Below are 21,458 nucleotides of genomic sequence, written 5' to 3'. Positions count from 1 at the left end.
GGTAAGAGGTGTTTTGTTTCGAATTTGTCTCCCTTGTTTGTCATGAAACGCTCACATACAAAGATTAAAAGAGGATTACCCATTGGTGCTCCTTTAGTTTGTTTGTAAATTACCCCAAAAAGTGAAATAATTTTCTTTCATACAAAAGCGAGTGCAATCATTATATTGGGGAATTAGCAAATATCTTAAATACCAATATAGTTCACTTACGTGAAAATATGAAGACAAATTGAAAATGACAGAAGCGTTAGTCACCTTTTCGACCGCTAGGTGCGCCACTTCTGATTTTGTTCTACACGACATGCGAAAAGAGTAACTTTTGACAATAATATTACCCTAATGGGTACACTGAAAAAAATGCACATTTTATTGTGAAGTGGACTCGGCCGAATATTTTATAAAAATAAAGTTCGCCTATGTATGAGGCAATCCATGGGTGGTGTTCCACGGTTTGTACGATTGTCGACCTCCGACAATATTTTGAGTTGTAAAATGGCGACTTCCGGTGACTGGAAAACTGCCGAAAATGACCAAATACCACCTAATATGGGTGATGTTTTTTTAACTAGAATTACGCTCAGAGGCCAGAAATTGTCTCCAAATGCCAGTTTGAAATCCAAGATGGCGACTTCCCGTATCTGAAAAACAGCGGCGAATGACCAAATATGGGTATTTCTGCGATTGTTATGATGCACTGAAGCCGCAAATCGACCTCAGACAACATTTTGAATTGTAGATGGCGACTTCGTGATTGGAAAAGAAACGAAAATGACCAAATACCACCTAATATGGATGTTTATTTAACTAGAATGACGCTCAGAGGCCAGAAATTGTCTCTGAATACCATTTTGAAATCCGAGATGGCGACTTCCGGTTTCTGAGAAACAGCCGGATATGGCCAAATACCACCCAACATGGGTATTTCCGAAATCGTGATGATGCACTGAAACCACAAATCGACTTCAGACAACATTTTGAGTTGTAAAATGGCGACTTTTGGTGACTGGAAAACTGCCGAAAATGACCCAAAAACAACCAAATATGGGTGTTTCTTTAACCAAAATGATGCTCAGAGGCCAGAAATTGTCTCCAAATGCCGTTTTGAAATCCAATATGGCGACTTCCGGTTCCTAAGCAACAGTGGCAAAAGACCAAATAACACTCATTATGGGTATTTCCGTGATTGTTATGATGCACTGAAGCTACAAATCGACCTCAGACAACATTATGAATTGTAAAATGACGACTTCCGGTGAATGGGAAACTGCCGAAAATGACCAAATACCACCCAATATGGGTATTTCTTCAACCGGCCGATTTCCATCCAATATGAGATGCTTCGATACCAGAATGATACACAGTAGCTAGAATCGACCACAGACACCATTTTGAATTCTAAGATGGTGACTTCCGGTTTCTGGAAAACAGCTGAAAATGACTAAATAACACCTATTATTGGTGTTCCTTAAACCAGAATGACGCTCAGGGGCCAGAAATTGTCTCCAAATGCCATTTTAAAATCCAGGGTGGTGACTTCCGGTTTCTGGAAAATAGCCGAAAGGGACCAAATACCACCCAATATGAGAGTTTCTTTAACCAGAATGATACATGGAGCTAAAAATTGACCTCAGACACCATTTTGAATTGTAAGATGGCAACTTCTGGGAAACAGCCGAATACTACTGCATATGAATATTTTCGTAATCGAAATAATGTGGACACCATCTTGAATTCGAAGAGTTTCTGGAAAACAACGAAAATAACTGCATACCACCCAATAAGAGTGTTTTCGGAATAGAGGTGATGTACTAAAGGCAAAAGTCGAGGATGTTGTCATTCCGATAAAACCAATAATTTCAAACGATATAAACAAATCGCAAGAAATCAATGAATTTGGAATGTTGAAAATTATTAAATTGAACACAAAAATAGGCGGGACGAAGTTTGCCGGGTCAGCTAGTAAATACATAAATGTACTGGTTAAAGCAAAGCTGCAAGTGATGAATACGAAGATTAGAACTCGAGAGCAAAAAATTCGGAGGGATAAAAAAAAACAAAAAATACTTTCAAAACGAAGAAAACTAAACATTAAATAAACGTTTTTGCATAACAGTTGTTATCACTAATTATGTTTGTTTTGTTGAAAATCTTTTATATATAATATAATAAAGCTTTTAAACCAATTACAACATTATATGTATCCATACTTAAATTGGTAAATTGATAGAACATTCAAGTGTTATCTAAGCAGAAAGTTGCACAACAACCATATACGACTATTGACAACCATTGTGCGGTTTCACCTTTTACCTTTTCCACGAGGTAATTGAAATATTCATTTAATTGTACACTTCGTGGCCTGATTATTGAGCTTGAGCTTGACGGCCGCACATTTCGTAGTTGCTTCCCGTGATGGATCTGAGCTAGTGAAGTTACACAGGGAACCACGTATATAGCAACTTGGGATTAGTTTACCATTTACACGTCGTGGCCTGATTATTTGAATATTTCTTCTTCGTGCCTCGATAAGCTACATCTATTATATTATCAATATTTAACTCCCGGAATGGCGTTAGTTTCACATACAAACAATATACGCACGAAATCTACAACATATTTTTTCTGTGAAAGTATGAAATTGAGTCAACTAAATCTAAAATTGAGTAAATTCAGTTTCGTGTGTGAGAATGTCACACGCTGACAGAAATTTAATAACAATGCACAGTGGTACAGTAAGGCAAATTAGGCTGACATGAATTTTTCGATGCGATTTTGTGGTTTTGAAGTAAATTTTTTTCTTAAGAACCTGTTTCTTGTATTTAGTTTATTTTTTATGTGCAAATGAAAATTAGGGGAAACTTATTTATTTGCAGAAATAAATGTATACATTAATCGGCACAGTTGTAGATCAACTAATTTTAAGCAACTTTCGGTATTTCTTCACAATATTTATACAATACTTGTTCTTTCAAATGATACCAAAAAATATTATGTATGTTTGCCCTAAACGGAGACATCAATTTTTTAAAAGGGCCTATTTTTAAAATAAAAATAGTGAAAACTCTTCATCTGTACAACATATCGACAATGTTTATTCGTCAAAATTGGCGTATTTTTGATTGAAGTTACCGAAGAAAACTTTGTTTTTAAATTTGAATTGAAGAAATAGAGCGAAAAGACTGTTTTTGGAAACCAAATTTAATGTCTACAAAAAAGTTTTTTGCAAAGTTACTTAGAATTAGTTGATCTACAAGATTGCCAAAGAATGTTTACAATTATTTATGCAAATAAAAACAAGTTAGTTTGTTTTTATTTCGTTGATTCTAGGACCACCCTAATTTTCATTTGCAAATAAATAGAGGACTATGTATAAGAAACAACTTTTTACAAAAACTATGGCTTTAAACCGCAAACCAAAATCGCAACGAAAAGCTCATGTCCGCCTAAATTGCCTTACTGTACCACTGTGCAATGAGTTAAGTTACCTTTTTCACCACAAGAGGGGGTGTTCCCTGTCTGTCTTCACGGAAATATATGGGAAATTCGAGAGTGAACTATATTGTTATGTTAAGATATTTGGAATTAGCCAATCCTCTAAAAGATTCAACGTTTCATTCACTGGAACACTAGGTAATAAAGCCGTCGCGTCAAATGAGACCATTATCTCATCAGCTTCAATGTTACCCGAGGATTTCAAATTTTCAACAAAAACTTCCGTGCTCATAACTGATCGACTTGGAAATTTCTTGGGTATAGCTTGAAACTCTGAAATAATGTCCCTCCTTTCATTTACAGGTTTATGGATTTTTGGTGAGCCTTTTATTTTTGGAAGAACTGAATTTGGAGCTTTTTTTCCTTTTTTGGTATACTCAAACGAGTTTTAGGCAACTAAATTGTTTATCTTAAAAACTTATTTTGAAAAAAAAAATCTCAAATGACCGAATTTTTTAAATTCATTTTTTGTTTTTAAAATTTTTTTTTTTATTGTAGTATCTTGAATTTTTTCCATTATTTCTAAATGACAATTCAGACAGTTCCCTAAAAGTCATCTCTTCACTTTTTTTCTCTAACACTTGTCGTTACCATACTTTCAAGAGGACACAAAAAAGTTTTTGTTACAAAACCTTTTTTTCTTTAAAACTTTAAAACTTTGATTTGTTTAGAAGAATTTCAGGCAACTAAATTATCCATCTAAAAAATTTACTTGAAAAAAATCAGAGATGACAGATCTGTTTTAGAATGAATGTTTTGCAGTGCAGGATCACAAATTCAATTTTTTATATTCTCAAAAGAAAGTTCAGATAATTTTCTAAGAGTCATCTCTGGGCAACTTTTTTTAACTCTTATTATCATTCAAATGTTATAAACTTCAGCTCTTTTCAAATGTTAGTAAAAATAAATTTTTGAAAAAAATGCAAAGTTGCACACAGTAGTAAGGCATACACACCTGCAAAGCTCTATTTAATTCTGAAAAGGTGCTGCCAGCCCCTCAATCGAGGATTTCGCGCGAAATTTTTCTATTATAACATGCCAAAGGAGCTTCTTAGTGCCCTAAAATCATTGAATTAAAGTAGGCAATTTTTCTGTGGTGAAATTCATAGTGCGAAACACCTCTGTGATATTGCATGAACGGATTTATATGTTGCGCCAAATTTCGAGTATCAGTAGGTTAGACAAATGTTAACACCGATCTAAATTTTAGTACTAATAGATATAATTGAAGGGAAAATCAACTTCGCCTACTACTTTTTCTGATTGGATAGAAAACAATGGTGTTCCTTTTTTCCTCCTTTTTATCAAACCCATTTCTTGTCTCAGTGTATATTTTTCTCAAAGTATTTTAAGTTCCTTACAACTCGTTCTCAGTCAATTACGACCAAAAGTTTGTGAGTTACGATGTTTTAAATAAAATGAATACTGAGCTACATACATGCTTTTAGAAAATTACAACAGTGTTACAACAGTTCAACTGATCTCTCAACATTCCTCAAACTGGGAGGGCAAAATCATCTAATTTTTGACGATGTGAAGCATAAGTGAATGATTATTTATTATATTAGACTTTTTTGACATCGCTCTGCCAGCAAAATAAAAAATTGAAAAATTTCATATCATAACAATGTTGTATCCTTCTGCTAACTTATGACATACTGATTATTATATTTGATACAGTTGTGTGGATTTCAATGCTTATTTTAGTTTCGATTATAAATAAGTTTAACGAAAAGTATTGGTTAAAAGTTATAAAATAAATTTCATGGAAAGACAGTCTGATCTTAGAGCACTGAGGAATATTTAGGTTCAATTGTCGGAAACACAGATTCGCAATATTACTCTACAAACTAGTTCTGATACGAGCAAGAGAGTTTTTTTTTCAAGCGTTATAACAATAATGGAGCATTGATTCCAGCGTTTTGTGTTTAGCATCTTTGAGCACTTAATTTTAATTACATAAACCAAGTGTTTTTTAGAGTTTTTTCTTTCGGTTATAGGCTTTCTGAAAACCATAAAGTTCTTGAGCTCATGCTTCATAAGGCTTAAGAAATTCACAACTTCGGGGGCGAGGGTCGTTTCAATTTATTTCCATTTCACCACAGCACACAATCCCACCTCTTGTTTGGGACGTTGTACTTATAAAAAAATTTTAAAAAAAGCAAAAGCAGTTATTCAAACAACCCGAAAATTAATGCAAATGAAATTTATTACTTTCAACAAAACCACAATAAGAATCAAATTATCATGTTCAATTTAAATCCGATTTATTAAATGTTATGACTCTCATAAGTAAGTTCATGTGAGTGTGTGTTTGTGTGTGCAAAACGATGCAATAAATCGAAACATTAAACGCATCGTGTATCGTAATTTTCTCGATTCTACAGCAACAGTCTGATGCGAAAAATTATTCAGTACCAGTGAGCCTGTAGCAGGTGTACGTGAAATATTGACGAAGCGAACGGAAATATATTTCTCCGGCTTTTGCCGGTTTGGTTAATAGTACCTAGTATTTAAAACTGTTTGAAAAATGCTATTCAAATTAGGGATTGATTTTTAATTAAAAAAAAAATGACAAGCTTCGAAGAATAGAAATGAGAGTAAAAAAGTATTCATATTGAAATTTCAACCGGAACTGAACCAACTCATATAAATTCGCTTAGTAAATTTGATGCAGTTAAAACTCAATTAAGATAGCAAACAACTAAAACCCGAATTATTAATTGCGGAACCTAGCCTCCCACTTTATCACCCTTTAAATAACCAATCCACACTACCAAACGGGTGACTGTGCCTTCCACAATTTTTGTGGGCCACTTTATCTTTTCTGTCCTTTCAGGCGAAGACACAACCTAAATCATTTAGGAAGACCACTTTTACATTTTAGCTATAACAATCTAACCAGAGCATTGTTTGTTCCCGCGTTTCCCTCCATTTCATCCTCGCGACCCTTTTCCCACCCCCACAGGACTAGTTTATAATGCTAAATTCGCTTCAGCTTGAGCGCCTTTTTCGTGGTCTGTGTGTGAAGAGCATTGTATATTCTAGGACCGACTCGGGCTCCCGCAATCGGCCAGCAGGAAGCCTTCAGCCACATCGTCAACGATTGTGCTGGCCCGATTTTGTCATCCACATTCTACTTTTTTTCTTATATTTTTCATAGCCAACCCTGTTGCAGGTTTTACTACTTCTGATTCGTTTGTTAGACCATAGAAAATATTCTTTAGTTTCGGTATGCATTCTCGTAAATTCCACACCGATTGTTTGGTTTTTTTCTTTCCTTCTGTGTTTTGTTTCCGAACGCAACCTGTTTCACTGCGTTTCTCCTTATTTACCAAGTTTATTTTGCTTTGGGTTGGCTTTTTTACGTCGTTGTTTTGAAAAATTAGCCTCACAACCATATGTGCCGATTTCTTCTTCCCGAGCTCAAAGATACCGCACCCAAACCCCGCATATTTATCTTCTGTAATCATCCTTCAGTCGCTTGATTCGCATGCTATCGGGAACTGCCGACTGACGCAGACTAGCGCACTTGGCATAATTGAGGCCGATTAAACTTTAATGTCATATTGACCCCTCATCTCTCTACGCCCTGCGTTCATTCTGCCGTTAAAGTTCGACGGTCGGCGCCCGTTTTCTGCCTCTTTATGGGTCTTTTTTTTCGAGAAGGGAAAAAATCCATCACTTAACCTTGATGCCCTTTTCTTTCTTGTTGCATGCATAAAGTGGTCGCTATCGCTAGCTACTGCCGCGCGTCGATGACTATCATCGTCGTCGTCGTCATGGCTGCCACCCAATTTATAATGTTATCCAAGTTTTATGGTTTTTAATTATTAGTCACAGTCACAGGCAGGCCCGTTTTCTAGAGCTTTCCTACTTAAAATTAACTACCAAAAAAGCTAGGTTTCAATTTTATAGTTTTTCAATCGTTTGGTTTTGTAGTAATTAGAAACGATGTTATCATCAAAATTTGTCTGGCCACACAATATCCAATTTCTTCTGGCACAGAGGGAGTTCGATTTTCGAGTGTACTTTTGCTTTCAAAAGTGAATTGTTACTGTGCACACCGCAATGGCGTTGTTTTTCACTTCGAGTGCAAGTTTGATTGTTTTTTTTTTCCACGAAATTACTTCGGCATGCTCGCTTGAAGCGATAGAAAGCATGTTCGAGTGATGGATGTAAATAAAGGAAACATCTCTTGATAAGGAGATACGCTAAGTTTGGGTTTTACACGTTTCGTGGTTGCGAAGCACTTCACGTTAATCCACCCGGGGAGAGCATAGCTAAGTGCTTGATCTATGTCAAACGTGGTTTAAATGAAACGGGAGCAAAAAATGTATATACGTTGACTGACAATTTTGCGAAAATTTCAAGAGGCATGAAAACATTCAGTCGCTTTCAGAAGATTCACAATATGGGTCCATTATTTCTCAAGTGTGCAAAAAAGTACAAACGTGTTAACGACCTTCCCAGAATGGACTCAAATTTTGGGGAATTGTTCATATAAGGCCGTTGCTATGCAAAAATCCCAATTTTGGTGCCGATTCGAGCAGCCCTCGCTCCGTGAAATTCTTTTGAAATATGCTGCATTAAAATTAAAATAAACTGAAGCAGATAGAGTTGGTGTCCAAAAACGAATTGTAGAGCGATTGAAAACGTTCAATTTGAGCTGAAAAAACAATAATGTTAACCAGGCTTTTTTTTTTTTTTTTTGAGAAAACATCACAATACCTTTACAAACGGTACTACTTTTGAACATTATTGCTTCCAAAATGTTATTTTTTACCTTCATTCAGACATGTAAAAGCTGTATCTAGTATAAAAGTTTCTCAGCTTTCAAATGGAAATCAAAAGAATCGCTCTAGGGGGTTTACACTTGAAGTTAGAGCCACCTTACGGAAGAGTTTCCGAGAAACTTAAACGTTGAATAACTTCGAGTAGATCAACGTTAGGGCGTATGCGAAAAGGAGTTTCATTCATCAAATGTGGCCCTCTATCAGCCGAATTCACGTAGTTGTTCTAACTTCGAAAATTATTTTTTATTTGATTAAATTTCCTCTAGAGTAAATCATTTTTTATTTTAGGTTATCACGGATTGTAATGAAATATATTATTAATGCTGTAATTCGAGTTTTATTTACAATACCTCTGAGCCAGTGCCGTAGCCAAAATTTTCTTTTTTGAGTTTGATAAAAAAATATACATTATGAGAATAATGAGGAGAGAGGCAAAACGGGGTTAAAGGAACAGTGGTTTGGCACGCTCACGTTACTCCCTCTCTATAAAAGATAATATTGGAGAGATAGAAGAGAAGAGAACAAAAAAACAGATTAAGTGTTTCCTGCTTTTATTGGCAAATCTGCTTACCGAACAACGCACGTGCTATTTAAAAAGTTTTGTTTCCTCGAAAAAAGTCCTATGCAACATTCCAGTCATTTCAGTTCAATGCAGCCGTTTTCCCAGAACCAAGTATAGACACCAAATTTCATTACCACAGACAGATCAATGCAACTTCCGGTTGTGTAGTCTTAATTTATAGTAATGTAATTTGCTGATACTAGAAAGCTGATACTTCCATTAGAGAAATAGCGACGTCCGCATAGCAGCGGAATAAGTAGGTAACGACAAAATTCAATTTTAGTTGACAGGGACGAACTCGAAAAATGGAAAGCTAGAGAAGAACCGGGAGAAAAATCAGAAAAGTAAATTGTTTTTCTCTGGTGATCCAGTAGATCAGGCTCAAGTAAAATTTGTTTAACCCTCTAGTGGCCAGTGCCGCCTTTAGACGGCCTTCAGTTAAACCTCTAAAAAGCTTCAATTAATACTTAAAAATGTTGATAAAGATTCATAGTAATTTTTTCGAATTACGTCTAAAAACTTATTTGGGCACTAGAGGGTTAATAAAGTCAATCTAGAAATCTACTATATTCCGGGTGGTAGTTATTTTCTCCACACGAACGAAGACTTAAGTATCACAAGTTCCTGGTAATGGTCTGAAAGATCAACTGAGCCTTTGCAATCGGACCTGCGGAAGACGATCAATGTTTCACTTTTTTAACCGATGAAACAAAGGCATGAAATTCCCGTTTTGCTGACAGTTTTTTGGCGCCAAATGACATCTAAGTCATGCAGAAAACTTCTAGAAAAAAAGATTGCTTAAAACCAGAGTAATTTTGACTCTGTTTCTTAAAAGCTATAAGTCGAGCTAATACCTCGGGAGGATAAGTTTTTTCGTGCAAAATTCTCTGAGGAACCTGTAGAAATTATCAAATTTAAAATTAAAATATACTTTTTTGTCGAAAAATGGAAAATGATTTTCCAAGCAGAAAAAGAGCATATCGGGCAACACTGCCGCCTTTAATTGATATTTCTTCTGAATAGTTCGACTAAATCTCTTTCAAAAGAATCAATCGGGCGTGAGGGGTGATCCAACCGGATCCTGGATTTTTGCATAGTGAGCTTATGTGAACAATTCCCCAATGTTTGAGCCAAATCTGAGAAGAGGTGTACACAAGTGAGATAAAATGAATGATCCATATCAGGGTGACAATGTCTACATGAAAAAAATCTCATCATTAAATTTCAAGAACCGACCGGCTAAATTTAGACTCAATCGGGTATGGTTTAGGGGTGCCTCAAAGTGCTCAAAATTGTGTTTTTTTTACCCTGGAAAATCTACCAAGGCACAGTGGTCTAAACTCGAAAAATCGTGATCGTTTTAGATTTGACTGTGAAACATTGATTTTATGTACCCAGTGTCTTCAGCAAGTTTATTCCATATAACAAGGCCTTTCTTTTGGCGTTTTCGGTTTTTTGATCAATCCCCCTAGTAGTTAGATAAAAAAATTATTTTTTCTAGTTTTCAAAATACCTGATTGCTTTCTTCAGCAAAGTTATAGGATAATCTATAAGAAAAACAATTGCTATCTGTACGTCTGTTATGACGAAATAGAGTTTTACGAGGAACAGTCCTCAAAATTAGTTTTTTGTCCATAACTTTTTCTGTAATCGTCGAAACAGTTCAAGATGTTCTAAGATTTCGTTCATTCTGTCAAACCTCGCATTTTTGTAGAATATATTGGTTTGTTATTTTATTTTGTTCCGAAGATATTTCTAGTTTTTTGCTGAAAATAGCCATATTTTGAGTCCATATTTCTCCGAAGGTTGCAGATAGTAGCAAACCAGACTGTATGCATTTGAAAGTTTGTCAAAAGAACTTCATTACTCATAAGAGTTCAACTGTTTCTAGTTGTATCCAACCGAGTACTGAATGAAAGAAAAACACCCCTCAAAATGAGTTTATTGTCCATAACTTTTTCTGTAATCGTCGAAACAATTCAAGATGTTCTAAGATTTTGTTCATTTTGTTAAACCTTGTATTTTTGTAGAATATATTGGTTTGATATTTTCATTTGTTGTAAAGATATTTCTAGTTTTTTGCTGAAAACAGCCATATTTCGAGTCCATATTTCTTCGAAGATTGCAAATTATTTGCTTGCATTCATAATCCTGCATTTTTTCCACAGGACTTGATATAAATGTACTGAAGCGTTGTGGAGCCATACTTCAAGCTGTTGCTTCTGGTAGAAAGTTGAACACTGAAAAATTCGATAAATATTGCATCGACACGGCGCGAAAATTAGTGGAGTTATATCCATGGTACTATGTACATGCGTCAGTACACAAAATACTGATTCACGGTGCACAGATTGCTGACCACTTTCTGGTTCCGATAGGACAGCTCTCGGAAGAAGCACAGGAAGCATTGAACAAAATTATACGGGAAACACGTGAACATCATTCCCGTAAAATTTCTCGGGTGGCTACAAACACCGATATTCTTCACCGCTTGCTGGAGCTATCGGATCCACTTATTTCTAGCAAACGTAGCATCATTTGTAAAACTGAGCGAAGTTTATCAACTAATGCTTTATATTTATTAGATTTAACTAAAACAGAAGAAGATTTGGAATCATCGGAAGCATCTGACGTAGAGTAAATCATTAAAAACTGAAAACATAAAGTATAAAATTGTTTTTTTTACTAAATACTTCAACTTTATACGTCATAACTGTTGAATCTGAATGTTACGATGGGTGTTTTCCTTTCATTCTGTACTCGGTTGGATACAACTAGAAACAGTGACACTCGTTTGAGTAATGCAATTCTTTCGACAAACTCTCAAATGCATATAGTCTGGTTTGCTTCTATCTCCAACCTTCGGAGAAATATGGACTCAAAATATGGCTATTTTCAGCAAAAAACTTATAAATATCTTCGGAACAAATGAAAATAACAAACCAATATATTTTACAAAAATGCGAGGTTTGGCAGAATGAACGAAATCTTGGAACATCTTGAACTGTTTCGACGACTACAGAAAAAGTTATGGACAAAAAACTAATTTTGAGGACTGTTCCTCGTAAAACTCTATTTCGTCATATCAGACGTACAGATAGAAGATTACAGTGTTCAGCAATTGTTTTTCTTATAGATTTTCCTACAACTTTGCTGAAGAAAGCAATCAGGTATTTTGAAAATTAGAAAAAATAATTTTTTTATCTAACTACTAGGGGGATTGATCAAAAAACCGAAAACGCCAAAAGAAAGGCCTTGTTATATGGAATAAACTTGCTGAAGACACTGGGTACATAAAATCAATGTTTCACAGTCAAATCTAAAACGATCACGATTTTTCGAGTTTAGACCACTGTGCATCGAAAATTTTATTTCATTGCGCAATGACTTAAAAATGCATAAAACGTCGAGATCTGGTGTTATCTCGAAAAAATATTTTGACTAAAAATCATTTTTCTGAAACTTTTTTAAAAGCCATTTTTTAGACAGCCAAGAGCCTAACATGGTATATTTCAAAGTTGACTTTCAAAACAACTTTCAACTCGCTCCAAACCACATATAAATTATTCTACTGTTTATTAGGCATCTTAAACTTGATTTTCATTAGGGCGATTTATTTATTTAGTAGATTTCGAGAGTCAAAAATCACTACTTCGAGCGTTTTAAGGCACCTCTAAATCATATCCGATTGAGCTGAAACTTTGCGCAGGTCTTTTTTTTTTTTTTGGCCCATAAACAAAATGTACATGGTCGGCTTAACCCATATATTAATTGAAAAAAAGAAAAACGTGTAATGAAGGCTCAATTGATTTGTTCAATTCGGTGTTTAGCTTACGCTATGAGAGTCCGAAAATGTGTGAAGCTTGGGATTTAGCTTCTTTTAGCGACGTTCAGAAAGTTCCTTTGTGAAATTTTTATTGGTTTTAGGGTTGTTACAGCAGATTTCATACGGTAATAACTGGTTAATCACACAATAATCTTTATGTCATTGGGTAGATAAAATGTATAACAATGTCGAGGTACATTAGATATCATTTTTGCTTCACTAGTTAGTAGCGGAAATAAATTAAAAGTTTCAAAGTTGAATTTTCGCGTACAATGATCCAATCCCGGGCGAGCACGCAATCCATCATCTATTGTATCATCTATTTATGCTTTAGTGAAAAATTTGCCGAAACCTACTTGCCCCAACTGGTAAGCTAATGTTTGCTTTCGTGAGCCTTGACAAATTTGATGCCCTAAAGGTGAATTTTGTTTGAAAAGTTTGCGACAATCTCCAGTCTCAATTAATTTAATGATTTGCTGCAGGAGGTTAATTAAAACTGATGTCTTCAAGGCAAATACACTTCTGAAATTTGTAACTTTTTGTGAATCTCATTCAATCTAATTCTACTGGAAAATCAAAAAATATTCAAATATTTTCCGAATGTTTTCCTAAAATGTACCCTTTAATTCAATCATTTTTCCCCTAACTTGTTTCCAAAGCCGATAAATGATAAGTCTGTCCCTCTCCCATCAAAAGCTATTACTCTCACTGTCAGCCGTAATGCTGCTTTTCTGGTTTTGCATCTTGTTGTTCATCTCAAACGAAAGAATTGCCTTTGAATCATCTACCTCATATTTGAACTGTGTTTGATTAATCTGACTGCACCAGTCCCACACAGCGTTAATGCATAGCTTCAATCTGTAAACATTTGTGTCTAATTTCCCACATTCACTAAATTTTCGTTCTGTTGAGCGAAAGCTGTAGATAGAAATTTTTTCTCCATTTTGCAAAATATCAATTTTTTACAATGAGGTTATGTGGGGTAAAACGGCCCTTAAAAAAGATATGTCCAAAAACGTCCAACTACTAAAATGTGCAATAACTCCTGCTAGACTTGATGGATTTTTCTAAAAATTTGTGTTAGGCGTCGTTCACAAATTACATAACGCATGAAGGGGGGGGGGGTGTAAAGTCTGCGTTATTTTTTGTTCATAAGTCAGGTCAGAGGTAGTTGATACCGTTACGTAACTGTGATGTTTGCTCAAAATTTGGAGGGGGCCAGGTTGTCCAGTGTTACGTAATTTTAGGGGGGGGAGGGGAATCATATCGAACGTCATTTATCGTTACATAGGATCTAAAATCTAGGTTTTTACGTAAATTGTGTACGACGCCTTATTGTTCTACACTAAGAGTACTTCAAAACGCATGGTAACAATATATGGCAAAGAGTTAACATGACGAAAAATATGCATTTTTCTTTTAAAATTGTCAATTTTCAGGGTCATCCTACTCTTCTCAACATTGCCAGAAAAAAAAAAACCTGAATATAGCGTTTTGTAGAGCAACTCAAAAGTTTAATTTTCTGTATAAGCCAAGTGCGGGGTAAAACGGTCCTAGAAGGTTTTTTTCCAAAAACCGTCAAAAAACACTGAAATCACAATATTTCCCGCTAGACTTAATAGAAATTTGCTGAAAATCTGGATACTGTTTAATGTAATATGTCTGTAATAAATTGGGTTACATTGTAATAAGTTAGGTTACACATACTAGGTAGAAATAAAAATTATTCAAAGTGATTCCCGTTTCAATAACCTTACCAATGGCAGAATAAACGCTTGAGTAATTAGGTTTATTCCTAAAGCAAGTAAATCAGGCAAATAAACACATAAAATTAATGCACTTTAAAGGTTTCAAAACAACCGTACTATATTGGTTTATGATTATTCAAAAATCACCAAGAGTTACACTGCCCATAAAAGCATAAGAGTCCCATATGGGAATGCTCACAATTGAGAAAATTGGAAATGAAGTTCTCATTTTGAATTTAAGGTGAAATAACTATGATTTAACTAAAAGTATGTTTTATTCAACTGTATATTCATGAGGTGGAACATTGTATATTTCCATGAGTTCTAAGAACTTTTGCATGAATTCAAGGCATGGAAATAAATTATGGGACTTGTTTGCCTTTATTTTCTCTCTATACACAAAAAATAAAAGCATATGAATCTCCACGCATTCTAAGACGGCCAAGGTATTTATCATTATTCCTTATTGTGTCTTTCATGTCAACAGTTTATTTCACTCCAACATTTTCGAATCATACGAATTGCAATATAACGATTTGGTTTCAACGGATTGCAACTTGAACCAGTGCATGTTTTTATCACAGAACAATCACAGCTGATAGACGAAAGCTCGTTCTACATAGAGTCTACAACGAAATTCATAAAAAGCCACGAGAAATTTATGCAGACTGTTAGGTCACACTCCTGATCACTTTACTTGCACACATCCCAGATATTAAGAAGGATTTCTGGAATCTGTTTCCATAAAAACTTCACTTTATCTTTCGATTTTTTTCGAAAATAGACATGAGTTTTGATCAGTTCTTTGCCTCTAGCTTATTTTTAATTGATCTTTGCAAACATGAACTGTGTTTGAAATGATTCAAGTTAATGATATTTTGATGTGAACACTTTTCTTTTAACTGATGACAAATGTGAAATGTTGTTTTTAAAGTCATTTGAATATATACTAAGGTAGGACTCGTATGCGTTTATTTTCAATATGGGAAAGGCAAGGTTTGGTATTTTTCCAGTAATTTTCAGAACAAGCTTTAAAATTTCATCAACCATATGAATACTTGAACAAAATTAGATGCATTGACGGAATAAACTTGAATTTGCCTAAAAGACATATGGGACTCTTATGCTTTTATGGGCAGTACACTGCATTGATATTTGAGAGTAAACTATGTAAGCTCAATCAAGTCCGTTGATAGTGAAATACTGGGCAACCAAAACAAGATGGACAAGACAAATAATTACGTTTCAGAGCTTTATGCCATGAATTAGTAAGACATTCACTGTCCTAAAAACTATTAATGGAAATTGATGCATGTTATTACAAATCTTTTCATTCTGCCCGCGCCACTGTTACTAGAACAACTTTAAAGCTCTTCAAAGGGACTTGGGGTTGAACACGTACTAGCTATTGTCCCCCATACTAACATGTGAGAGTTTTGGAGTACATTATAAATAAGCTAAAATTATCCCGTTGAAAATATCCCCCAAAATTAAATACCTACATATCTAGTATTATTTATAGGCTGAGTGAATTCACGAAACGATAACGCACGTACATAACGTCTCAACAGTAACTAGATCCCCCCATTATAAAAATTCTAGCACAAAAATAGGCTGAATGGATCCACTCATAATACTTGTTGACATTTTCCTCTGATAAATGAGCGAGCATTGACAAAGATAAAATATCCAAAAATGATATCATTAGCTAATAAGTCTGGTGTCCTCCACAACAACCACAGTTAAACAATTGCCATCTCACACGGTAAACATGATGACAAACGATTTTCCAACCAACTTACGGTAAGCTTTGCGGTGAAAAAATGAAGAGACGGAGCGGTAAAAGAAACGAAACCTTGGCAATAATCCCGTTTGAAGTACTGTCGGGCTATTTCTAGAAGTTCAAGTGCGACACTCCAATTTCCCCCACCCGTGGCAGAGGTCATTCCGGTGGAACTAATTAACTCAAGTAGAAAAAAAAACAAAAACCCGTAAGCACTGCCAGCCAAGTTGGAACCTCCCGGCGACGGTGGTGGTACGAGCGTATTGGTACACTGGGCCAGGCACACACCAAGACAAAAAAGGCAAGTGCTAACGGTAATCCCCGTGCCTAAGAAGAACTCAACTCAACTCTACCATTACCAGTAACAAAAACATTGCAGCTACTCACCAAAACGTTCCGCTGATTTTCTTTATCCAGTAGAAATTCCATGCTCTTGTGCGGCCTTCCGGGTTCATTGGCAATGGCTGTTGTCTGGCGGTCTTTAATCCCATTAACGCCGGCTAGCCGTTTGGAACCGCCATCGCCAACGCCTATCACGACGCCGCCACCGCCGCCTCCGCCACCACCGCCACCCCCTCCGATGCCGTGATGCACCTGCAGTTGATGATGATGGTGGTGCATGTGGGACGATGGTCCGCCAAGTTCCATCAGCGAACGTGTCTTGCCCGAGATTACTGTCTCATGGGTATCCAGGTTGGTCTCGATGAGACCGATTTTCTGCTCACTACCCATAATGTGGTTGAAGTAATTGCTGTTGTCACCTGTATCTACTGTCAACTGTGGCTGGTAACTGGATCTTCCTGCACTATTGCTGCTGCCGTTGCTACAATTGTACCGAGCACCACCCGCGGACCAAGGAGATATTCCGGTTGCTCCTTCCGTACCGTTAACCGTATCAGCACCGTTTGTGTACTGACGGTAGAAGCCACCACTGCCGTGGCTCTCGTCCAGATCGATTTCCGTCCTCGGCGGTGTCGACGAGGCTCGTTGCGAAGCATGCGCGTAGCGTCCTCCGGTTGGGGTAGAACGTTTCGTACACACACCAACAACGCGTGGGGGTTGCTTCGGTAAGGGTGGCTTCCCGCTCAACACGTGGTTTCGTTGTCCACCACTGCCACCCCCACTCGAGGTAACAGTGCTGCTGGCAAAACTCGAACCCAAAATCGACGTCGAGTTCGAAGCGAACGACATATTAGCATCATCTAGCTGATCTTCTCCGTTATCCTGCAATCCAACCGTATTCATAGCACGCAAATAGTACTCTTCGCTGTCAACCACTTCACTGGCAACACTGACACTACCGTCGGCGGAATGCTCTTCACGCGATTGTGGCCCAGCCGGGTCCTTCAAAGGAATATAAATAAAATCGGCCGACACTTTATCGGTACCGGACTCCTTCACTTTCGCCGGAGAGGACAGTTTATCACTCGCTCCCGCCGCAGTGCTGCCGACCTTTCCGTTCGATGACCCACTGACACCATCTTTGTTCTTCTTTGATTTACCACGGAACGAAAAACGAAAACCGGACAATCGCGACAGGAAGGTTTTTCCCTTCTTTTCCGCTTTACCGTTTTTGAAGTTTTTAATCAGATTGTTATTGTTGTTCACAAACTTCGGTGCCGGTTGATCTTGCTGCTGGCTTTCGTCCGCAGTTGGAACCGGGGGAAGGGTCGGAAGAACGGATTCCGCGGCGATCAGATTTTTACTAGCGTCAACACCGTTCGTACCGATCGTAGACGCCATCGTCGTAGTACCTCGCTCGGCAACGATCACTTTTGTACTGAGTAACTCGCCTTTGTCCGGTTGCGTTGCATGTTTCGCTTTTTTACTGCTACCGCTTGTGTCGTTGTTTACAGCGCCACCAGGGTTGAGCATATCGTTGTCTCGCTTGTTCGCCTCTCTCGGATGATGATCGTTTGTGCTAGACTCCCGTGAGAGAGAATCATCAACCATGACGTCAGCTGAACGATCATGCTCGAACAATACCGCCGCTGCCGCCGGTGTTGGTACTCGCTGCTGCTGGGCGAGTGTTTCGAGCTGATGATGCTGCTGATAGTATTGATGATCGTCAGTGCTGGTGTGATGATAATTGCCTAATGATGAATCAGCTTTATTTATCAGCTCACACAGGCCAGTTTCCACACTGTTGGCATTAATCAAAGTGTTTGTTTGGGTGGCGATCAAGTTCGCATGATCGTAGTCGTCTTGATCGAAGTCCTCGTCGTCGACATCGATTTCGAAGTCTTGATTGGATACGATACTCGCGTTGTCGTCCGGTTCCAGCTCAGAACTGTTATCTTTCCAGATAATTTCCGAAACAATCGGACAAAAGCTAACCCCCTTCGAGAGGCCACATTTGGAGCTGGAGGCAGTCGTGAGGATTCCGGTGCTTCTAGAGGCCAGCTCTCCGCCACCGATTTCCAGGCAAGAAACATTTTTCAGCGAATTGTGATGGATGTTGAGGGCACCTTCATTGCCGTCGCCGCTGCCTGCATGGTAGTAGTTGAGGTTGGGTGTGCTCGACACAAATTCGCGTTTCGCTACAACCACAGGCGCGTGTCGTGGCGAATGATTAGAATTAAATTCACTTGACTTGTCGTTGACTGCATTGCTATGCAAATTGAGGGTGGATTCGTTCGGATCGAATGTACACCGTTCCAGACTGGCTGCATAACAGGTGACTAAATTGGTCGGATCCTGATCAAACGTACGTATCCGCACTTCGGGGGGTTTGATCACAACCGGTCCCTGCGAGTGATGGGGATTTGTTTTAATTTGCGTTCTCCTCGGTGGAGGCTGAGGCGGGACGGCCGCAAGCGCTTTAAATGATGAGACCTGGGGCGCCACACGCTGTTCTTGCAGGAACGCTGCGATCGGTTCGTACGTTTCCGCTTGATCATTGATGATTGATAGATTTCGGTCAAAGTGTGCGGAAATTTCATCCAGCAGTGAGTTGAACACGTTTTTCTCATCATCGTCCACAGAGAAAATGCGTTCCTCTTCTTCGTCTTCGTTGAAAATTTTCTTCGCCTCCCACTGTCCTCCTGCCATTTCTCGCACCCCGCCCAGTCGTGTTCCGCTACTTGTTTTGAATGTGTTTCTATTCAAAAAGTACGGTTTACTGTCTTCGTCATCACTGTAATCTAGCACCGTCAAATTCGCATAACTAGCCCGTATGTCAACCCGAGGTTTTACTGCGGTTTGGAAAGTTACAGTCTTGACACTTTTCACCACCGTAGGCACTAACACTTCTTCCTTGCAATCATAAAGATCGAAATTTTTACAAGCTGCCGAATCCGGGTGTAAATTCCACGAACAATAGTTCCCGGAACTGGGGGCCGACTCACTCAGCTCGAACGAATTCAACGAATCTGACTGGTCGCCTCGAAAATCGTTCGGGCCGGCAGTGTTTCCGCAGAGATTCAAACAATCCGGCACGCTGGAGATGGAAAAATTAACGCCAGCGTACTCCAGGAACTCACTAATCCTTCGTCGCTGGCTTTGTTTCCGGCTGCGAATGCGACTCACTGCTGCTGCACCGCGACGTTGATCACTGGTGAATAGATCAGGCGAACTGGCCGAAATGATGGTTCTCCGTCGGTGATGTTGCGGCCGAGGCCGTTTACGCGAACAGGAAAGCTGTTCTATGTCATCCTTCTGCGACGGGCGACGATGGCTATTTTTAGGTTTCGGTTCGGCACGGTGGTGACGATCCAGAGTCGCAGTGATCGCTGCCGCCGCCACCACCGGATGCCTCTCAAGTGAATGGGAGGATCCGCTCTGGGACGACACTGGTGAAGACGACGACGACGACGTTGATGATGGTGATGGCGGCGGCATTACTTTGCTTGCTACGACGAATGGCGTTTGTCCCTCGAAGCCGGGCGTGCGCGAATGTTTACTTGTGTCTAATTCTATTTTTGTACAATTATGAATATTGGTTTTTGCGTTCGCAGTGTACCAGTGTTGTTCTGGCTTGTTGCGTTCGTACTTATTGGATAGATTTTCTTCACTGTTGCACTGCTCCATGCGGTGCTGGTGCACCTCCTCGCTTCGCTCCTCACACTGTTCCTGTTCTTCCTCTTCATCCACATCGCACACCGTCGACAGACGGTTATCCTGGTGGAAAGAAACATGACGCTGTTCGTAAAAGTCTAACGGCACCGGGTCCATAAACATGTTTACGTTTTCTGCTGAACCGAAATTTGTCAGACTCTTCGATTTGACCCGTAAATTATTCATATTGAAATGCAAATGGTCACAGTATCCACTGTCCTCACTGAGACTTTCAATCGAGTTTTTCATCCGAAGCTGATTAAGCGATTTGCGGCGATCGGAGCACCGTAGGGGACACCGCACAATACCATCCGCTTCATCGGAAGAACTTTTCGCCACCTGGGACTCACTAGGACTGGGTGTGTTCTCGTGGTTCAAATCACACTCGTCACTGGCATAATTACAGCTACTGCCACCACCACTGCTGCTACCACTACTGCTCACACTCGAGGAGTACAGCTCAGAATCACTAATATTCAGCACTGGTTGCTTGCCACTGGCGGCCCCGTTGCCGCTGCCAGCCTTCAGTTTGCACTGTTGGATTAAATTTGACGCAGTTAGTAGATTGTTGCTTTTCTTGGTGGGACTGCCTCCTGAGTAGAATCCAAGCGTTTCGGCGCCCACGTTCGAAATCCGAAGGTTCTCACTGCCGGTTGTTCCATTAGCAGCGGCACCAGCCACCGTATCGGAAACCAGTCCCGACGAATAGAGCGATGGCGACGATCCAGACAGTGGCGCCGAGGCTACGACTACCGATTCATTCTGCAACTGCCGCTCCAACGACTCGAACTGGATCAGCGATGAAGATCGACTCAGCGACGCGTACGACAAACTATCGGAATCCGTAAACAGATCGTGCCCAATTTCATCGAAACGCAATCTAAAATTAGAGGAAAATTGAAAATAGAGAGAAAAATTAATCTACGCTGCAAATTAGAGTGGCTAAACAAAATGCATTAAAGGTTGCACCTTACAGCGCGCGCTACATTATTAGACTGTCGTTTCGCATAACCGTCCCACCTACGTCGATCAGCCAGCGATCGTGCAATTACCGACTAACTGGATCAAGATACAGCTGTCAGATCAGGACTGGAATCGCATTAGCACCGGAGCGTGACTTCGGAAATGCCAATCGAATGAGAGACGGACGCGCAAAGTGAAAGATTGAAAACAAGAAAATAGCACTTTCTTTACA

The 21,458-nt window shown here is 38.6% G+C and overlaps 1 protein-coding gene across 11 annotated transcripts in view; it reads right to left on the bottom strand.

Annotated features, from left to right (window-relative positions):
* Positions 1-21,458, bottom strand: part of LOC129730989 (uncharacterized) — a 260,098-nt gene that overhangs the window by 150,208 nt on the left and 88,432 nt on the right. For all 11 annotated transcript variants that reach the window (XM_055690660.1, XM_055690661.1, XM_055690662.1 and 8 more), the window contains one exon: positions 16,595-21,143. In XM_055690660.1, the coding sequence (XP_055546635.1) occupies positions 16,595-21,143 (4,549 nt within the window). The remainder of the gene's footprint in view (positions 1-16,594; positions 21,144-21,458) is intronic.

Source organism: Wyeomyia smithii, chromosome 3 (assembly GCF_029784165.1).
Source record: "Wyeomyia smithii strain HCP4-BCI-WySm-NY-G18 chromosome 3, ASM2978416v1, whole genome shotgun sequence".
NCBI lineage: Eukaryota > Metazoa > Arthropoda > Insecta > Diptera > Culicidae > Wyeomyia > Wyeomyia smithii.
The sequence above is the reverse complement of the archived record's forward strand: the minus strand, read 5'-3'. Positions and strand labels throughout refer to the sequence as shown.